This window comes from Acanthaster planci, linkage group LG14, assembly GCF_054643075.1.
Source record: "Acanthaster planci isolate LZ-2023a linkage group LG14, COTS_SCS, whole genome shotgun sequence".
Taxonomy (NCBI): domain Eukaryota; kingdom Metazoa; phylum Echinodermata; class Asteroidea; order Valvatida; family Acanthasteridae; genus Acanthaster; species Acanthaster planci.
In genome coordinates this window covers 6,053,977-6,074,746 of record NC_141790.1, presented here as the reverse complement: position 1 = coordinate 6,074,746, position 20,770 = coordinate 6,053,977, and the positions used below count along the sequence as shown (strand labels likewise).

General features: G+C 43.8%; 2 protein-coding genes across 23 annotated transcripts in view; one reads left to right on the top strand and one right to left on the bottom strand.

Annotated features, from left to right (window-relative positions):
• LOC110975732 (UDP-sugar transporter protein SLC35A5-like) overlaps positions 1–2,755 on the bottom strand; it is a 71,267-nt gene extending 68,512 nt beyond the window's left edge. For all 4 annotated transcript variants that reach the window (XR_015427665.1, XM_022228476.2, XM_022228478.2 and 1 more), the window contains exon 1: positions 2,591–2,755. Coding sequence is in view for 3 of the 4 variants with exons in the window: in XM_022228476.2 (XP_022084168.2) it covers positions 2,591–2,622 (32 nt within the window). In the remaining variant the exon portion in view is untranslated. The remainder of the gene's footprint in view (positions 1–2,590) is intronic.
• Positions 2,756–18,365: 15,610 nt separating this feature from the next.
• Positions 18,366–20,770, top strand: part of atg4b (autophagy related 4B cysteine peptidase) — a 122,585-nt gene continuing 120,180 nt past the window's right edge. For 16 of the 19 annotated variants that reach the window (XR_015427596.1, XR_015427589.1, XR_015427593.1 and 13 more), the window contains exon 1: positions 18,366–18,520. Coding sequence is in view for 6 of the 19 variants with exons in the window: in XM_087145304.1 (XP_087001430.1) it covers positions 18,493–18,520 (28 nt within the window). In the remaining 13 variants the exon portion in view is untranslated. Of the gene's footprint in view, positions 18,521–18,542; positions 18,653–20,770 lie in introns of those variants that run through there. The other 3 variants (XR_015427587.1, XR_015427585.1, XR_015427588.1) reach the window with 2 other exon arrangements.

Below are 20,770 nucleotides of genomic sequence, written 5' to 3'. Positions count from 1 at the left end.
ATTTAAGTCACTATATCTTCTAAACTACATGTCAGATTCGGCTGAAACCTTTTATCTATTGTATCTATAAATGCAAATGTTTTAGTCAAAAACTCACACAATTTGCAGATGACATCATCATATGATCAGTCACATGAACATCATCACTATATCACATAAATCAAAGTTACACTGATAAAACATTCTCTGTTGAACATTCGTTTTAAATTATATTCACTGACTAATTTTTTGCCTTTACTTTTCCAGTATACACAAATTGTTCAAAATTGCAAAACAATGCGAAAAAGCCCTGTGTTCTGTTGGCAAACAGACAGATAAGCTCTCGTTTTTCCTTCCTCTTCTGCTCCTCGAAATCCCATTTCATTTGTGCCTGTTTTTTCTACACACAACTTTAGTGCTTTTACAACTTTGGATCTTCATCAAACTTGTATCAATGAAGGACCCTTATGTGTAGATGTGTCTAGAAGAATGACGTCATGATGACGTCATCAAGTGATTTATTATTGATTTTTACATATTTATTTCAGCCCATATCCTAAAGGACATGTCCTACATGTGTTTGGTTGAATTTTGGCAGATAACTGGAAAGGAAAGTGTTATAGACTAATGTACACATCCTGTGCTGATGATGCCATCAGGGAATAAGTCACGTGACATTAAAGGTGCACTCTTTAGGGCCCTATATCCCTTGTAGTAGATGTCTCATCAGGTCCAACTTTTGGAGATATCTTGAAAAGGAAGTGCTTTAGAGAAATATTGAACTGATGTGATGATGACGTCATCAGGAGACAAGTCATGTGACATCAAAGGTGCAACCTTTAAGGCCCTACATCTCGTGAAGTACGTGTCCGATCCGGTTCAAATCTTGTAGATATTTTGCAAAGGGAGTGCTTAAGAGGAATTTGTGCCTGATGTGCTGATGACGTCATCGGATGTGGAGTCAATTTACATTTTATTTAAAGCATGTTATTTCCGAAGTACATGCCTGATTGGGTTCAAACCTTGGATCCAAATTGTCATAATCACGGATTTACGCCATTGGGTTTGTGCAGTAGATTGATGTTCAATCATGATTGATGCGAAAAAGCCTCCTGTTCTGTTAGCCAACAGACAGATGAGCTAGCTAGTTTCAGTTTACAATGCATTTTGTGAATTTCTGGCTGTGTGTTTTTAGCTGCTTATTTACCCATTCATTCAAGGAGACTCCCACAACATCTACACAAACTACGCATAAGAAAATCGGCACCTGTTAACTGATGTGGTGTACGACGTAAAATGAAAGTTAGCAATGGTCGACCGATCACCACGAAAAAAGAGAACAAAATGTCTATTTTTCTAAAACAACAGCATTCTGGGTAGAAATAATTTACAGATTGACCGAGGTTGTTATTAAGTTCTTATAAAGGAAATTGAGTGTAAGTTATAAAGTAGAAAATATAGTGAATCAATTTTGAAGTTGAATTTTATTTGAGGAAAAGATTTTCCTTAAGTAAAAACATTGCAAGCTCAAAGTCACCCTCCCCCCAAAAAACAAGCGTATGATCCAAAAATTGTGGCCATTTTTAAGCTGTATAGTGAGAGGATTTTTCTCAAAAAATACAATTTCCACATGTTCAATCTCCTATATTTCAGGGTCATTTCCTCTTTGCCCGTAATCATTAGTTAGTCAACTAAGATTGGAATTTTTAGACTTTCACTCCTGGGTAAACTGACGTGAAAGTTATTGAGCATGATCGCGCATGCATGTGCATCACATGTATTTGTTGCACAGTTGTATCGGAGTCGGCTGCATACTTAATGATTTTTTTTCCATGAATCTGCACTGCTACACTGTGGATGCACTACCCTGAGGCCAAGGTAAATCTACTAATTACTCATGGTCGTCGAAAACTGCTCTTTTTTAAGAGAACCTCTCAGGCGCCTGTTCTCCACCCTGACCCCGCGCGTGTTGTTCACTTACTATGAACGCCTGGTAGTTCATGGATTTTTACGCAAGATAAATGACAAGATCCATGTTTTTTGTTTTATTCCTCCACGATTTAGCTGTTGCAAATGCCATTTTATTTTTTCTAGATTTTTTACAAAGCACTTGAAAGCAGATGACTCAAAACATGAAACAAGTCAGTGGATTGAAAGCTGCAGTGAATCTTAAACCATGTAATCAGCCAATTTTGTGAAATTACAACAAAAAACAAAGGTGCCACCGTTTAAATGTTGTCAAAACTACCTTAAAATAGCCTAAATTGGACATGTTGGAGCTGCCGTGAAAATAAGCAACAGATTCTCAAGGTAAAAACGTCAGTCATTTTATTAAAAAAAATCGAAAGGTAAGTAACACCAATGCCTATAGAATATGGAAATCTCTATTTTCATAATCATATCGTATTAACAATAACAGTACATCAACCCTTTTGAGTAACCCCAGAACTGTAAGGTCCGACATCAGCCCCGTTCCCACGAACGTGATTCGTAGGATAAGCGCGGGGCGGACATCGGACCCATGGTTCGTGCGAGCATGGGAGCGGGGCAGACGTCGGACCCCACAGTTCTGGGAGTATCCTTTGAGTTTAAGTTCAATAGGGGCCCATACCTAGTACTAGTAGCAGTACTACTCACGACCATAAAGTACCGCTGGCCGCCAGGATGTCAAATTTCAAACGTAATTTGTACATATACATGTAGCACTAGCAGTACGTGTCCCACACGCACAACTAAAGATCCTCTGCCCTCGACGACTACAGGTACTTTGAGTATGCTTATGGGTGCAGTGTCCCAATTCAAGGAAAATTCTCCGCCGGGCCGAGGCGCAGAAAAAGTACCCCCCAGAGTTTGTTTCGAAAAGAGGGGTCTGTTTGGGCCAGGAAATGGTGGAATTGTGTCAGTATGGCCCAGGATCATCTCTGTAGATTCAGGGGCACCCATCTGGGGGCAAAGCAGACAAAAATGGGATTGAAAATTAGTCAGAAGAGCCCCAGGAAGGTGAGGGATGTCATTTGAAAAATGGCCGCTGGGAGGGCTTGGCAACATTCACTTTTTGGGGGGTGAGTTTGTTTTGGGCGGATAATTAAAAAATTCATTGGTTAACCTACTAAAAATTGAAAATCAAATGAAATCTGAAGGACCAAACAGCACATTGATTTTTGTTTGAGAGGCCTCAGGGACTTCAGTTGCCTGCCATGGGGCTCCAAACTTGGTTGATTTTACACTATTTTCAATGGAGCTTGAATTAGTTCAGTGCACCCTTATGCGGCAAACCCTATTGTATACCACGGTAGGTCGCGTGGCGATATGGCCATGGCGGCGCAGCGGTGCGGAGCGGCGTTTTCGAAACGACTGGCTTGGAATATTTTTGGCTTTACAAGTATCCGCATTGTTGAAGTTGTGTTTAAAACGGCAGGCTGTGATTGTGAAGCCACGTTTTCTTTTAGATCAAAGGATACAGGCTAGCTACGTTGGAAACTCAGAATCTTCCGTTTCGAATAAGTGCATTTCTGTTTTATTTCCACAGGGTAGCTTTGTCAGTTGAAAACTGCTGTTCTTAAGGGCAATATGAATTTAATTTAAACAATTTAAAACAGATTATAACAGAAAGGAAAAAGATAAAACAGAAACTGAACAGCAGTTGAACAACACAGGAATTCTATACAAATTAGATAAAATAGCAAAGACTAATCAAATCAACAGCTAATAATAAAATAACAAAATAAGCATATAACTAAAACTAAGAGTGACAATGAAATCAATTTTAATTTATATAACGGGTATTGCCCTCACCCAACGTATATATTAATAATAAACACAGTTCGCAGTACCCGCTGCTTCACCTGACACGGGCCGGCCGGCCGACCCCGGTGGGCTCGGTGGTTGGGTGGATGGGACGTCTGCGCTGGTGGGCGGGAGGTCGTGGGTTCGGGTCCCGCCCGAGTAGGCTTGTGACTTTTTTCGCTAGCTCTCAAGCAAGCACTGAACACAAAGTGTTTATTATTAATATATACGTTGGGTAAGGGCAAAACCCGTTATATAAATTAACATCTCCCCAAGGCAAAAATACATCTTGAAAAATCAATTTTGAATAAGACTTAAGTTAATGATGATATTGAAATTAACAATCAACCCATAACACACAGTTTGTGGAAAATAAAATAAAATGTAAAAGCCAGAGAAATGTATACATGTATATTATGTATATTATACACCTGGGCGGAAACTGGTGAAAAAGGCACGAACGAACCGAATCCAGTCGTTTTGAAATGACTGAGCACTCTAAGTGCAGTCTACTAGCTAATTCAAGTGAGAATTGAATCTCATTAGCATTAAAAGTGCCCCCCCCACGCACACACACAGTATATTTTGAAAAAGGAGATCGTTTGGCCCCAAATGAAAAAGGACAAGAAAAAATGAAAACAAAAGAGAAATCTATGACCAAAGAAAACGAACCAGAACTATTATTTTAAAAGAAGTAAAAACTATGTTGCACCACAGGGTCATAGTTAATATTTTACAAAACGAATGCTCTAAATAAAAAACAAACAGGCTCAAAGTTTAAAAACTAACGATAGAAAAGGTGCATAAACAAAGGACATCGAGAAAGTGATACAGATAAATTTAAAAGGAACGAACTAAGCAAAAGCGAACGTTGAGGGCGGCAATTGCTGGCGCTATGATGATGATGATTGCGCGCGTAAATATGATCTCGAATCCAGTGTGTCAAAGAAGTCATAGCTTGCTGCTTTAATTTGAGAGAGTTTAGTTATCAGTAGAAAGCATTATAACCGAGGAGACTGGGAACCGTTTACTCAACGCTCACGACAGAGTGCTAGTGGTGGATGCGTAACATATCACCAACAAAAATCAGCGGCGGTGGGCCCTTCGGCCTACTGGTAGGCCCACCACCAGGCCTAACGTTAGTTGAGATGCCAGTAGGCGTGGGCCTAGTTCTACTGTTATGCCATATGTCATCACCAGTTGCACATGGGCGTAAATTCCCACAGATGGGATATATCCCCCTCCACTTTTTGAGTTGGGGGATTTGCAATCGAATCCCCCCGTACCCGGGTACAAAAGAAGCCAACTGAAGCGATCTATTTATAGCTACCTATTTCCGGAGCGTGCGCAGGCCAGGTGCGCGCCGCCGCCGGCGGTGGCGCCGTTGACTTGGAACTACGGAAAACAAATTGTCCACTACACTGCCCCTTCCCAAAAATGGCCTATTCTGCTGAAAAGGGGCAATAAACACTTTTCCTTCTTATTAAATCTTTTTGAAAAGTTATTTAATTATCGTTTAATTAGCATGATGAGAAAACACGAAATCGAGTTACAGTTAACTATACAAATCACTCTTAGAAAGTTGTCTGAATAAGAGTCCATCAATTTTAGCTCAACTGGGGTGTCCACGAGAATGTTGGTTAATGTCCAATTAGGCCGCAATTTGGTTCCTAATTTAAGCAAAAACACACCAATCACCGAGGACAACCCAAAAAGTCCATTACAGCTTGATGGGTCTAACGGGCCTCCTAGTTTGCTGTCCCTCTCCCAGGCCGCCACGGTGCCTTGTCCTTTACCAAATGTCCCCCGGTTCTCGGAATCCAACGGCCTCAGTTTCTCTATATACTTGAGTGACGTCTGGTTCAGTCCTGGTTTCCCTGGTAGAAGTGGAGAACTCCTCTGTCATTATGCATTATCACCGGTTCTGTCTGGGAAGTGGCCTCTGAAGCTTCGGACGAGTTGCCTTTCGTCGGAGAAATTCTCCTCACTGCAGCTGGTGCGGCAACCGTGACGCCCCCCACAGCTGATCCTTCGACCACTGGCCCCCCACCGGCTGCCACCTCGGGGATCTGGCGCGTCGAGCCAGGTAGTCAGCCGGCCTGTAAGTCTGGGGGCACTGTCCACAACGAAAGGACCGCCCTTAATGCGCTGCTTTCTCATTTCTGCGTCTATTGTATTAAGACGACGCGTACTATTGTCCGCAGACTCTGCAGTTGTACGTTGTTCCATTACTGTCTGTTCCTGTCCCATTCCCAGCTCAATATATATGTGAATGATGATGGTCGATAGCGCCCTCTGCAGGCTTATAACTGTTAGGGCAAGGTAGACTTGCTGCAAGTATCGCGGGGGCTTGCGAACTGCTCTGCCTCGGCGCGTTCGCGGTGTGCTTCTGTTCGGATCTGAGCAAGTCGCATGCTTTTGATTGCCCGCTCCGGCGGCGGGGCCGAACGCTCCGGCGGAGGGGCCGCCCTGTACCCCAGTGGAGGGGCCGCCCATAGCCGGGGCGGGGCTACCCGCACCACTGGCGGCAGGGCCGCCCACGCCGAGGACGGGGCTACCCGCTCCGGCGGAGGGATGGCCCACACCGGGGGCGAGGCTGCCGGCGGCGGGGCTGCCTGGCTGTCTTGATGGTGATGCCAGTTCAAACTCTTTGAATCCATAGTCCTCTGCGCTAACTCCTTCGCATACCTTCAGCCTGTCTGCGTGAACCACTTGCGGACTGGAACGAGGGATTTTCCGAATCCTGTACACCACATCAGACAGTCTCTCCAGTACGACAAAGGGACCAGTCCAGCTCAGGGTCAGCTTCGGGAAAATTCTGCTCTTCCTTGCCTTGCAATGGAGCCACACCACATCTCGTTTGTTGTGGACCACCCGCAGTACATTCCTGTCGTAATGCTTCTTCTGGGCCCTCATTTGTGTACTGCTGGCCTTCCTGGCAACCTCGTGGGCCAACTTCAACTTCTCTTGAAGATTTTGGGCATACTCACATGGGTTAATATGCGTCTCTTCTGGGGTGGCACCTAACAGTAGGTCTACCAGCATCCTCACCTCGCGGCCCAACATCATCGCGTTGGGTGTCTCCTTTGTGGTGTCATGCTCTACCGACTGGTACGCCATAGCAAGGAGGACTAAATGCTCATCCCATTCAGTCTGTGATTTATTTACCCACAGGCTCAGCATCGCTTCGATCGTCTGGTTGAAACGCTCAATCATTCCGTTAGACCTGGGGTGGTATGGAGTGGTGCGGGTCTTTCTGAGGCCGAGGATTGGGCACATTTCTAAGTAGACCTCAGATTTGAATTCCCTCCCTTGGTCGGAGTGGACTTCCAGGGAAACACCGAACATGGCGACGAACTCATCCACGAGTGTGATCTGGAACTGCATAACACTCAGTCCACTTTGTGAAATAGTCTCCCACCACGATGGTGTACCACTTACCCCGACCAGTGGGAGGGAGGGGTCCCCCGCTATTCTTTCCAAAGGTGCACCCCCCTGGTAGTGCTTCAACTCCGCTCTCTTGGCCCTAGCGGACAGTTTCCGTCTCTGACACTGTAGGCACCGCTGGACCCAGCGGCGAGCCGACTGACGCATAGAAGACCAGTACAAGTTGCTTCTGCACAGTTCTGCAAATGTTTTTGCAACACCGAGATGTCCTCCGGTTTTCTCGCCATGAAAATGCCTCATTATGGCAGGGTGCATTTTCCAGGGTAACAAAATTCTCAGTCGGGGCTTTTCAGCTGGTTGACTGGGCTCCCACAGGATACACAGGGCTTTTTGCTCTACCAAAAGCTGCTCAAAGCGAGCCCACCAGAAATTGATTTCTTTGCTCAGGGATGCCACACTCTTCCAGGACGGCCGTCGACCATGCACCACCCACTGCAGCACTTCCTTCAAGGCATCATCACATCGCTGTGACCTGGCCAGCTGCTCATAACTAACCTCTGTGGCATTGGCATCTGGACGCCACCTGGAACCTCCTGGCTCTGCATCTCCCCCTGGTTGATGCACTGCCTTCAGTGTTGATTTCGGCAGTGAGGCTACTGTCTCCAGGGGCTGGGCTGTTGTCACCTGTAGAGAAGCTACCGGATCCGGGGACCCAGTTGCCTTCTCCAATGGTGGGGTGTCCTTTGCCTGCCGGGAAGTTGTCTACACCACGCTGCACCCTACGTGCTTCATCTGGGGCTATCCCAAATCTTCAATGTTTACCTTAGTGCCGGGGCTGATTTCCTCTATCGAGGAAACAGTTAGGGAAGCATTTCCTGGACAATGCATCAGCATTTCCGCGACGTCTACGTTGATGCTCGACGACGAAGTCATAGATGCTTAGCTTCTGCAGCCATCTGGCAAGCTGTCCTTCGGGATGTCGAACACCAAGCATCCACTTCAGGGGCCGGTGATCTGTACGAATCCTGAAGTGGGTCCCATAAACATAATGATGGTACTTCTTTACAAAGTGCACAGTGGCCAGCAGTTCCTTTCTCGTCAGGCAATGATTCCTCTCCTGCTTGGTCAAAGCTCTGCTTCCGTAAGCAAGGACACGTTCCCCATCTTCCTGCACCTGTGACAGCATAGCATCAATTGCAGACCCGCTGGCATCAGTGTCGAGGATGAACTCCTTTCCTGGGATTGGATAGGCCAGGATAGGGGACGACAGGAGACGATGCTTTAACGCCTCAAATGCTTCCTGGCATTCCATGGTCCACCGGAATGGCCTACTTTTCTTGGTGATCTGGTGCAAGGGTCGAGCAGTTTGAGCCAAGCCCTCAATAAACTGCCTGTAGTATGACACCAGTCCAAGAAAGCTTCGAACATCAGCAAAAGCAGCCGGCTGGGGCTAGTCTCACACAGCACGAACCTTTTCAGGGTCGGTAGCAACCCCCACTGGAGAGACGACATGACCGAGGAACTCTACCTTTCGCTGGAGAAGCCAGCTTTTTTTGGACTTCAACTTCAGAATGGCTTCACAAAGCCTCTGCAAAACTAGGCATAGCTTTTGCATGTATTTATCAAACGACCGTCCAAAAAAGATGACGTAATCGAGGTACAAAACAGCTAATTGCCATTGCCACCCCGCAAGGATACGCTCCATCAAGCGTGCAAAAGTGGAGGGCGCATTGCATAACCCGAAAGGCATGGTAATAAACTGGTACAGCCCACCTCGTCCGGTACTAAAGGCAGTCTTCGGCCTATCCTCCTCAACTACCTTTACCTGCCAGTACCCTGAGGCAAGGTCCAGGGTAGAGAAGAATTGGGACCCTGCCATTGAGTAAAGGTTGTCCTCTATTAGCGGGAGTGGATGTGCGCCCTTCACTGTAACCTCGTTCAGCCTTCGGTAGTCGATGCACACTCGGACAGACCCGTCCTTTTTCCTCACCAGGACAAGCAGTGGACTCCATGGGCTCTCCGATGGCTCAATGACACCCCGCAAAAGCATTTTGTTATTTCTTTGTCTACCACCTCCCGTTTGGTTAAAGGTAGTCTCCTCCGTCTTTGTCGAATGGGTGGGGCTCTTCCGGTCTCGATGCGGTGCTGGGCCCGGTTAGTTCGACCAATATTTCCATCCCCAGTAGAGAGCACGTCACTGAACGGTCTCAGTAAAGCTGCAAGTCCAGCTTGCTCATCAACCGTTAACCCTACGCAGCTGGACTCAAGCAGTGAAGACAGGTGTTCAGGTACTCTCAGCTCTTCACTTTCGCTTGCCTCTTGTTTTTCTTGTTCTGTGTGTTCCAGTACTGCAATGCTATCCACCGGCTCCAGGTCCCCTCTCTGAGCATTAGTACGTCTAAGAGTCTCACTGGAACACTGTTGTTCCGGGTATGCACGAGAGCATTGAACACAAGAACCTCCCAGTTCTCGAGGAACGTCTCTCTATTCTGCAACACACCCTATGTCGGCAGCTCACCTCCATCGCTGGCAACTTTGCACTCCAGTAATCCGTACCCGACAGGCTGCAGGCACCTGTGGATACTTCTGCAGAGGGCCCTTGAAGTTACCGACGGTGCGACACTCCTCCTCCCAGAGTAGCTGGCATTTGTTTTCCCGCAAGAAATCCAGTCCCAGGATGGCATCATCACTCTCGTCAGCTACCCAAATGCCATGTAGGATTTGACTGCCCCTTATCTTTGTAGGCAGATTTACTCGCCCAGCGATGTGCAGTTCACTTCCATCATCCTGACGAAATTTGTGATCTGCAGGGTTCTTCCTGTGAAACAACTGGGAGGAGATGATGCTTTCCGTTGCGCCAGTGTCGATCAGGATGCTCACAGCCATGTCCATAATCTCTCCTCTGACATACAGTCCCGATTCATGAGAAGATGTCGGTCGTATGGCAACACCAGGCGGTGGTGGGACAGTCAACACCGGAGGTGGGGCCGCCCGTTCAGGCGGCGGGGTCATCCGCGCCTGCTTCGGGGCTGTCCACCTCGGCTGCGGAACTGCCTGTGCCAGAGGCGAGGCTACCTATGCCGGTGGCAGATCTGCCAGCACCGGCGGCGAGGCTACTCATGCCGGCGGAGGTTACTCTCATCGGCGGCGGAACTGCCTTCACTTTAGGCTCACTGGACCTCTGGATATCTATGGCTGGGCTTCCGCCACGAGACCAGCCTTACCTTGTTTAACGCTTGCAGGTCGTTCTTTAGGCGGGGACATCGGGCCCGAAAATGGTCCAGGCTACCGCACTTCCTGCATCCTGGCTGCCAGTCGTCAGCCTTCTTTATTCCTTTCCCACGTCACTGTATTTCCTAAAGTTCACGCACCATTGTTGTCACCTCATCAGTTTGCACAGGCTCCGCAGATTTCACCGCGTTGGCGTTGGACATAACTGTCCTTGATCGTCCATCCATCTCCGTCTTGAACCATGCTTCAGCCTCTGCAACAATCTCCACAGCTTCGTCAAGCGTGGACAGCTTCCCTTGGAATGGTGCTCGTTTGAGGTCAGTGTCGTCCAGCGCATTCTTAAACTGTTCAATTGCAAAGTCCTCCATAAACTTGAAGCTGCTGTCAGGGTAGGCTCGGCCGACCAACTTTCTGATGGCTTGGCCCAACTTGGCCTCAGTCTCCCCTGCGCGCCTTCTCCGTGAAGCCAGTTCAGCGCAGTGGCAATTGCGATGTTTCTCAGTCCCAAATCGTCACTCAAAGGCCCTGACTAAACTCGTCGAAGGACGACTGGGACTCCCTTTGCAAGGAACATGCAACTTCCAGCGCTGGGCCTTTCAGTGCGACCATTAGATAGTCCGCCCTCTGCTCCTGATTCCAACAGTTGATCATGTTGACTCGTTCGAAGTGCATCAGGTAATCCTCAATGCATGACGACCCGTCATACTCGCGGCCAAATTCCAAAACCAGGCCAGGTGCGCGCCGCCGGAGCCACTCCGCCGTCGGCGGTGGCGCCGTTGAATTAGAACACCGGAAAACAAATATAACGATTTCCACACGTTAATTCTCCCTTGCTTTAAGACATAATTCTTTTTTGATTATAATTATTAATGACTCAACTTTGAAGGGTGTTCTAGACTTTCATCGACGTGTGAACTGACATGAAAGTGCCGTTATAAACACGATCGTGATGCAAATCTCCCACCGCATAAAGAACACCAACTTTGACTACCACCTGGGTGATGATGCACTGATGCCAGTTGATGAAAATCCTTACCTCGGTTTTACCTTCACATCCAAGCTGTCCTAGAAGAAACACATATCAAACATCACCTAAAAGGCCAACTGGATGCTCGGTCTTATTAAGCGGAATTTGAAGCACTGTCACCCACGATGGTTAGACCACATCTAGAAAACTGTTCTACTGTTTGGAATCCCCATCAACAAACTACAATCAATCAGATTGAAGCCACCCAGAAGAAAGCAGCTAGATTTGTACATAATATTTCATTTATTCATTTCATTTCAGAACAGAAAGTGTGACTGAAATGCTGAAAAACCTGCAGTGGGCTACACTTCAATCCAGGAGGGAAGCGACCATCAAAATCATGCTATACAAGATTTCGCATAACCTCATTGCAATTAAGCAACATCATTTCCTGACACCCATGACAAATACCAGACTTCGAACTACCACCCGGCACAATACCAGCCTCTCACAACTCACTCCTCCAAGGACATCTAAATGTACAAGTTCTCATTCATCATGCCAACAACGGTTCGACTCTGGAATGCCCTTCCTGCTGATATCATAACAGCTCCATCAGTGGACGTCTTCAGGGCACTCATTTCTGCCAACTAGCCCAAAGGTGGAGCTCATTTTTTTTACTTGCACTTATTTTTTTACTTTATATCTTTCACACAAAATAACGTCCCTCCTGCTTCAAACGCGCCTCGCTTCACCTCAGCGTTTATATCCGGAAGTGGACGTTGCATGTGCATTATCATATAGGCCTATACAGACACGAGTCGACTACTGTGTTCCTGAATGAAGTTTTTCCATGAATTCGCAATGCTGTATTTTCGAGGAGGTGCATTACTCGAAGGTAAATTCACTGATTACTCCTACCTATTGAAAACTGCTCCCTTTTTCATTGGGAATGAGAATCTGTCATGCTTGTTTCCCACCCTGACCCCGTGGGCGATGTTCGCTTATACTACGAGACCCCTAAACGTCATAGATATTGCACAAAGCAAACTACAAGACCTTGAATTTGCGTTTTCTCGTTTTTTTTTCCACAAAGCAGACTCAGTCATAAAACAAGTGAGTGGAATGTACGTTGCAGTGAATATTACACACCGTGATCAATCAATCCTGTGAAATTGTGACCAAAACCCAATGGTGTGGATCACCTTTGCTTTAAAGCGGATTTTGGGGATTTCCATACGACTATGTTTGCAATATTGTAAGATTTAAATTTTGTAGCATACTAGTACAGGTTTGATGAGCGTGGCCTGACAAAGAATTGAGTAAAAGTTGAGAACTGACACAGTCTTAATGATACTTGGTCGACGATATTTCATGAGGAAAACACAGACTAATATCGTTGAAGACTAACGGGAAGACTAATTGACAGACTATGGACAGACTGTGGAGACCGTGGAGACTGTGGAGACTGAGGAGACTGACCATGAAACATTTTGGGGGTGATTATATAGAGGGGATGCAGGCTGGGCGGTATAACAGAAACTGTGGTCATCAGGCTTGTGGTTGTAAAATTATGGCTTATGAGTCTTGGGGAATGGGGGCAATACTTCGACATTGACCACAACCAGGAACTTCATTAGGATCTTAATTACCATGGAATTAAACGGAAGTGTGATCAAAGATACGTGAGGGACCAATGAATAATGATTAATTTTGGGCTTACAATGTCACTAAAGGGGAACCAGTTTTAAAGCCGTAAACTGCCATTCCCATAAAAGGTTAGATTCTGCATGAATTTGATACACATTACAGGTATTCATGTACATCTTTATTGTGTGCATCGCTTCCTGTTTAGTGTATATAGTGTACCCCACCTTTCCCCACCGCATCCCCTCAATTTCCAGCACAGATTTAAGCCAATGTTACATAGGTATTACTGGCAGCACTGGCTGTGGCACAACCGTAAAAACGATGCCTACTCTAGGATATGCGAGTGTCAGTGCATAGAGCTGGGTGAGATTTTTATTATCATGGTTAGTGCAGCTCGTGGTCCCAGCCCTGCAACAACAAAATATGACTTCTTTGACACACTGGATTCGAGATCAGGTTTATGGGCGCTGTCAGAGCGTCAGCAATTACCGCTCTCAGCGTTCACATTTACTTAGTTTGTTTCCTTTTGTCGCTTTATCGTTTGGCTCTCTTTGTTTTGTCCTTTGATCGTTTAGTTTTTGTCATTTGATCGTTCGACTCTGTCCTTTGATCGTTTAGTTTAGTTTTCTTTGGATCCTTTGGTTTTGTGCTTTTATTGTTCATTTCTGTCCTTTTATCATTTAATTTTGTCCTTTGATCTTTTCCTCTTTTTCTGATCGTTTGACGTTTGCATCATTTTATTTCGCAAATGCTGTTCGCAAAGCAGGATTTATAACTCTGCTTCATTTTTCTGTCATTCGTTTTTAATTTAGCTTTTTCACTTTCTTGATGTCCTTTGTTCATGCACCTTTTCTTTTATTTGGTTTTAAACTTTGAGCTTTGTTTTTGACTTAGAGCATTCGTTTTGTAAAATGGCCCTGATGGCGCCCCATAAAAACACAGGCAATCTCGCAAAGTAAAATTGTATCCCACAAAAAATTGTATTTTCGTAAAATAACTGACCTACTACGAACGTTTGGGGCGTGCTGAGTGCTTTGGCCTGGCCCGCCTGCCTGCAACGCAACCACACTTCCATGTAAAACGAACAGAATACAGGCAGCACAGGCAGAAGAGCGTGTGCTCGCACATCACCGTGGCGTACGTGATGCACGTACGCCCGTATAATGTAATCTTGCTTATTTTTCCGACATAACTTGGTCTGCCTTGCTTTTAATGTCCAAAGAATGGAAAAGGTCAGCATTAGAACCATCATGACATTTAATTCACATCCACATTGAACATGAAAATATAAAATATACATCAAGAAGAAAATGAGAGTTTAACAGAAAAAAATGGCAGTAATAATTATTTGATTTAGACAAGGAATTCCATGGGGTGCAAGTATTACCATTTTTCTGATAATAGAGCCCGAAAGTTGACCCCTGATGGCGCGCAAAGATTTAAAATCCAACTCGGAAAAGGGGCTTTGGAAAATATTTGCTAGTATATCAATTTATAGAAAATCACATAACCTAAAAGAGAAATATCCTTCCAAACATTGACCCATCACTTCCGAAAGTCTAAAATACATGACGAACATTTCAATGTGGCAGTCTCGAACGTGCATGAACATTTACAGATCAAAATATTTTACATAGTCTTATAATTTATAAGTAATAAAAAATTACGAAATTACAATTACGAAAGATTCTAATCTTTTATCTAACCTTTGCTGACAACAACTGCGTAATGTCAACTCAATGGAATCGGGAACCCATCGACTGCAAGTAGATAAATCTTTGCAACGTAGTACAATCTCGTTTTCACGTAAGCACAGGCAGTGAAAACAAACGTGCATGAACATGGAGACCTAGTTAAGAAAATTCTTTTTTACTTATCTCCGTGTGAATTTTCCTAAATATTACTTGAGGAAGACAAAGGTAAAATTCCAACATTAGTGTCTCAGGAAGTATTATTCCAATAAGTATCGAACGTGATAGGAAGGCCAAACGTAAAATGCCCATAGGAGGACCGAGGGTTCCGGAAGCTTGCTGCGTGACCTTTTACTTTCAGGCTCTATTACGTGCACAGGGATGGTCAGTAATTTTGTGTTTTGAGTCTTTTTTACCAGAAATTTTAAACCCATTTGGGGAGATAAGAATCTCTCTTTTGCTTCTGGCACCATTAACATGAAACCTCATCATTTGGATCTTTCCTATATCAGCATTCAGGTTTGCAGCCATTGCTGAAAGTAAGAAGAAATAATGGATAAGCGCTGGGGTGGGAAGTTGAACCCCCCCCGGGACTGCTTTACTTCTCTCCACAAGCTTCTAAAATACATGCGCAGAATGTATTCCAAACGCCATCGTTAAAGGAACCAGGAAATGAATTTTTCTTAGAATCGCTTTTTGTTTATCTCTGTACTATCCCATGTATGAAGACTGTTCGACATCTACTTTGAGTTTTCACATGAACTGAACGGTGCATTTTTTCAAACATTAATTAAATATTGACCAAGCATTTCTGGACAAGTGAGGGCGCTTTAGCTTTGATGTAAATTCAGGGAAGACATGGTTCAGGTTGAATGTTTTCATGTTCAAATTGTGAATCCCAAATGTGCTATCTGGGAACATTTCTCTGAAAAGGATTTTTGCTGGATTATTGCCAAACACTTACACAGTAATTATAACAGACTCAAAATGAGAAGTCTTGCACAGGCTCAAAATTTCCTTCTGGAAGGACCAGTCAATCCCTGTTTATTCTCCTCCTTTCCGTCCTCCTCCTTCCACACACTCTCCTCACCATTTCCTTCCCGCGCCCCTTCCAGTCCCAATCTTATACATTGTAAAACATTGAATCCACTAATGCCGGGTAGATGTAACTAAAAATAGCACGCTGGCACCATAGACTCGGCCCCAGCCGCTGGTATTATACAATTCCATATCACTACATAATAAATTGCCAAAGAAAATAAAATCTGCCATAGTAGTGCTTAAAAAAATCTAAAAATTTTCTGTGCACAAATCAGTGTACTAATGGCCCAGTTCGGGAGGCCTGCTCTCAACGTAGGTTTCTTGTTCTTGCGCTCGAACGGTGGGAACACGACTAAAGAACACTGTTCTCGGAACAGGATCAGACACCCCCTCCTCGTCATGAGATTTTGATTTTTGAACAGCTGTAAACATGGCAAAAAGTAGAGTGATGGCTTACAAAGCCAGAGACTATAGGAAATTTTGCAAAAGTAACATTACTTCTTGTTCATAACAAAGAAATGAATGTTCCTGTTTAAACAGAAAAGAATTCAGCCCAGTTATCCAAACATTAACCCTCGAATAATATACATGGACGCCGCCATGTTGCATGTTGCCTGTGACTAACTTCCAGCAATAACCGGTTGTACGTTCCCGGCGTTCGAGCGGCTGATCCAAAACCAACTATCAAACTGTTCTTGAACATATGAGAACAAGCCGCTCGAACTGAGCCATTGAGTTTTGGTGTCTTGGATGACATCTAGTTCTGCTCATGAATATGCAAATAGTTCATGTAACTCAAAAAAGATGTTAAACAGTCTGGGAAGAAGAGTACAGAGATACACAAAAAGTTATTCTAAGAAAAGTTCATTTTCTGGTTCCTTTAAGTTAGTGTTCGTCCAATGGAATCCTGCAATCAGTGGTGCGTGTGCGTTTGACGAAATCACTTATGAACCGGATATTATGAGCCGAGTGCTTGGAGTGTCTCTAATGGTATGACCTTCAACACATCTAAAACTAAAATTATGCACATTTCCCGTAAGTGGGCTCAGTTCTTTCCAGCTTACATTCTTTCCGGCACTGCTCTCACAGCATCAAACACGGTCAAATATCTTGGCGTCACTCTAAGCGCTCAGCTCTCATGGAATGACCACATTAAATCTGTCAGCTCATCAGCCAATCGTATGCTCGGGTTTAACAAAACCGTGGCTTTTGATGCCTCTGTACGCTAAACTGGCCCTTTATAAGGCTCTTGTTCTCCCTATCGTAGAATATGGACTTCCTGCTTGGCTGCCCCAAACAAAGAAGCAGGATGATACGCTAGAAAATATTCAACGACGTGCCACTCGATTCATTTTAGGTCAGAAACGTGGAGTTATGTCTTACACAGAGAGACTTGAGATCCTTAACTGGTCAACTTTATCCAATCGCCGTAATTTTGCAGTGTTGTCCCTTGTATGTAAATGTCTTCTTAATCTTGTCAAGTGTGAAATGTGTCAGACTAAGGTTACCGTGAATTCCAGACATACCAATATTGTTAGTTTTAATCATCTCCAGGCTAGAACACAATCTCTTCATTTATCCTGCTTTCATCAGTTTCCCCGGTTGTGGTCTAATCTCCCTTAACACGTTTCTAACACTCTTATTTTGAAACCTTTTTCACAATTCCTGGCAGTACTGAAAAATACTGTCCTTTACCCTGATTCTTAGGCTTGTTTTTTGTTCTTGTTTATTTGTTTTATTTTGTTTTGTTTTTCCATTTAGGCCTGCTGCTATTCAATTCATGTAGTGTGGAAGTTCTTCTTTTATCTCCATTTTATATCTTTTTACCTCATGTTTGGCTACCCTTGTTCTGTTAGTGCAATCCTCTATTCAGTATTTTGTTTTTGTTCCCATATGCAATCTCATAATGTCATTTATTGTATGTGTATATCCTGGATAATTTTCTTATTATTATTCTGCTTTTTAAATATTTAATTACAGAAGAAGTAACGCTTTATTGTTGGATGTATTTATTTATTTATTGTTTAATTTATACAAGGTGCCATAAAGTATTTTTAAATGTGTGTTTTTAAAATTTATTCTTAACGTCTTCATGTTCAGTGTTTTTACATGTACATGTATATACAGTATACTTATTTTATTAATTTGTTAATTTTCCACATCTTGATGTGGGGAGACAGGTCTGTGACCACAGTGATTCCGTATTACTTTTGTCTCCCCTATGCCCATCTTGCTTGTGATGTATATTGAATTTTTGGCTTGAATAAATAATAATAAGAGTAATACCAACCAAAGGAGTCGAGGTTGCACGTACGGCCCAGGCCCTGGCACTGCTGACATCGTTATGACGCTGCATAACTTGGGATGGCCTCAATAGTTCACTGTACTCCCAAGGGTAAAGATCTCGCGTACGTGTACGCCTGTAGTCTTGATTTCAAGACATTAGTGCTCGATAGCGGACACCGTGCATAGTGCGCCCCCAACGACTCATAGTTAGACTGTGCGCTGAGAGTAAGTAAAATCTAGTTGTGAGAGGGCGCTCTTCAACAGAAATAAAACAGCTATTGATCTTTGACGTCTTGTGCCAAGACTAGTGCGCCTGTAGCCCATAGTTCATGTAAACATGTACATGCATATGTGTACATTCGTAGTATAGTAGGCCTACGAGAAGTACGTACATGTACGTACATGAAGGCCTACATGTAAGTTTGCACCTGCAGTAGTCAGACTGCGCTTTGTACATGTACATGTATGTGAAACATGATGGACGTTGCACTCGGAAACGTTGGTGAGAAATGTTGGCCTAATTATTTAATGTGACAATAAAAATATGGAATATACAGTAGTAGGCTTATTCAGACACTTGATTCAATCAATTTGGAAATTCCAGCTTGAAGTCAAAGGTAGACGTAGGCCTAGGGTAGGTCTATTTCTCCATTTTTTAAGACCCAGCCTTGCCAGCAGAAGCACTGCCGTTTCACAATCAAAGCTTCTGATGAGTTGTTGATTAATAACATGCTTGAAGAGAACTTTTTTCAAAATTTGCGTGCCTGTACCCCACAGTGAATAGGTACTGCACAATTTTGGCCTGCAGTTTTTGTCCCACTCCCAGTCATGCCAGTTTGGCATGGACGACGGTTGGGCCTACTGTAAATGCAATGTTATCAGCCAGGTGGCAGCCTCAGAAAGTGCGAATTTACTGATGCTTGAATATATGGTCTTGCTTCGATAAACCTTTTCATGATGCTTAGTTCTCGACGTCCGGGAATGATCATCACAGCAATGCTGTTAAACTGTTGCTAATTAGGCCCATTATTTGTGGCAATTTGTGGCAACAACCTGACCCCGAGGGGACTAAAACTGTGACTACCATGCCCACTTTCCCTTACACTATGTATTGTAAAGAAGTAGGCCTAAGGGATGGACACAAAGCTCTTGAATGTGATAAATGTCAGAATTGGACGCATATTGAATGTTGTGGTATTTCTAATGACGAGTATCATAGCTATCAAATTGAAGTGCCATTTACCTGGTTTCGTCTTCTATGCCAAACTTAAGTGGCGCAGTCATCAATTTGAGATAATTTCAACACACTGTTGGGGGATTTTGATTTTGCTCCTGGTAGTGACTGCAATGTTAGGTCTCCTTACGAGACACGGCATGATTTGGATCATTCAAGAAAACCAGCTACATGTACATGTGAAATCCAAGTGCTAAAATGAGTTATTTCCAGGAAATATTGTTGTTCATTGAGGATTGCATTAAGGATCGCGATTTGGATGGAGGGGAAGTGGCAATTGCTATTCCTAACGAATATGCTAGTCTTCCCTGCCCTTAGTTACTCAGATACAGAGAACATCTGGACTCAAATCCTTCTACGGTCTGGTAAGACACTCCTGATTGGTTGCTACTATCATGTGCCCAACATTAAATTAGAGAATGGATGTGTCTTGATTCTTCGCTTCAAAAGATTTTGCAGAATTCATGTAGTGCTCCAAATATTATTTTGACTGGGAACTTTAATGCCAAAATCATTAATTGGGATGACAAAACCCAAAGAGCATCTCCTACTGAAACTCATCTTATTAACATTGTCTATAAGTGGTTTTTGTGTCAACACATAAACCTACAATCTGTACTCGCATCACAGAAACAACAGCAGGTATTGGACCTGTTATTCAGTTCAATTTTGAAGAGCACTGAGTGTGCTGGAGTTAAACCGGCATAAGTGATCAATGAGGTAATTTTTGTGTGTTAAGACCAATCCAAAGTAAAAGCCTGGTCCTCGTCAAAGAATTGTAACTCTACTCAAAAGGTGATTTTGATGGAGTAAGGGAAGACATGATGGTTTTCAAGGATAATTTCACCCAAACTCACAGTGAAAGATCTGTTGAAGCCAATTGGACTACATTCAGGTCAAGTCTTTTGTCTGCTAGAGATGTGCACATTTCTTCTTGGATGTCAAAACCACAGCAGAATGTGCCGTGGTTCAACAGGAAGATCAAAAAGTTAATTAGAGTCAAAAATAGAATTCACAAAAAGCTAACTGCTAGATTGGAGTCATGGGAGAGCTTTAGGGTGGCTAGAAAGCTTGTCTAATGGGAACTCGGATGGGTACATGTACACCAGAGTTATAATGTTAGCAAGGTGGTTGACAAAATTGACCCCAAGGCACAGTCCTTGGTCCTCTTAGTTTTGCTTTTTATCAATGATGTCACAGATACATGTAATCTTCAGTCCAAAATGCATCTTTTTGCTTACTGTTGCATTTTGTATAGAAATATTCATCAATCTGATTGCATTATACTTCAGCAAGATATTGATAAGCTACATGAATGAGCCACTACATGGCAAATGCAATTCAATGTAAAGAAATTTATGTAGATCATGCGTGGAAAATAAAAGGAAGAAGATCTGCCGTGATTATAATCTGAATAATCATTCTTTGGCAACTGTGGACCGTCATCAGTATTTGGGAGTCTTTCTTTCTCACAAATTAAAATGGGATTATCATTATGATCATGTGACCAAGAAGGCT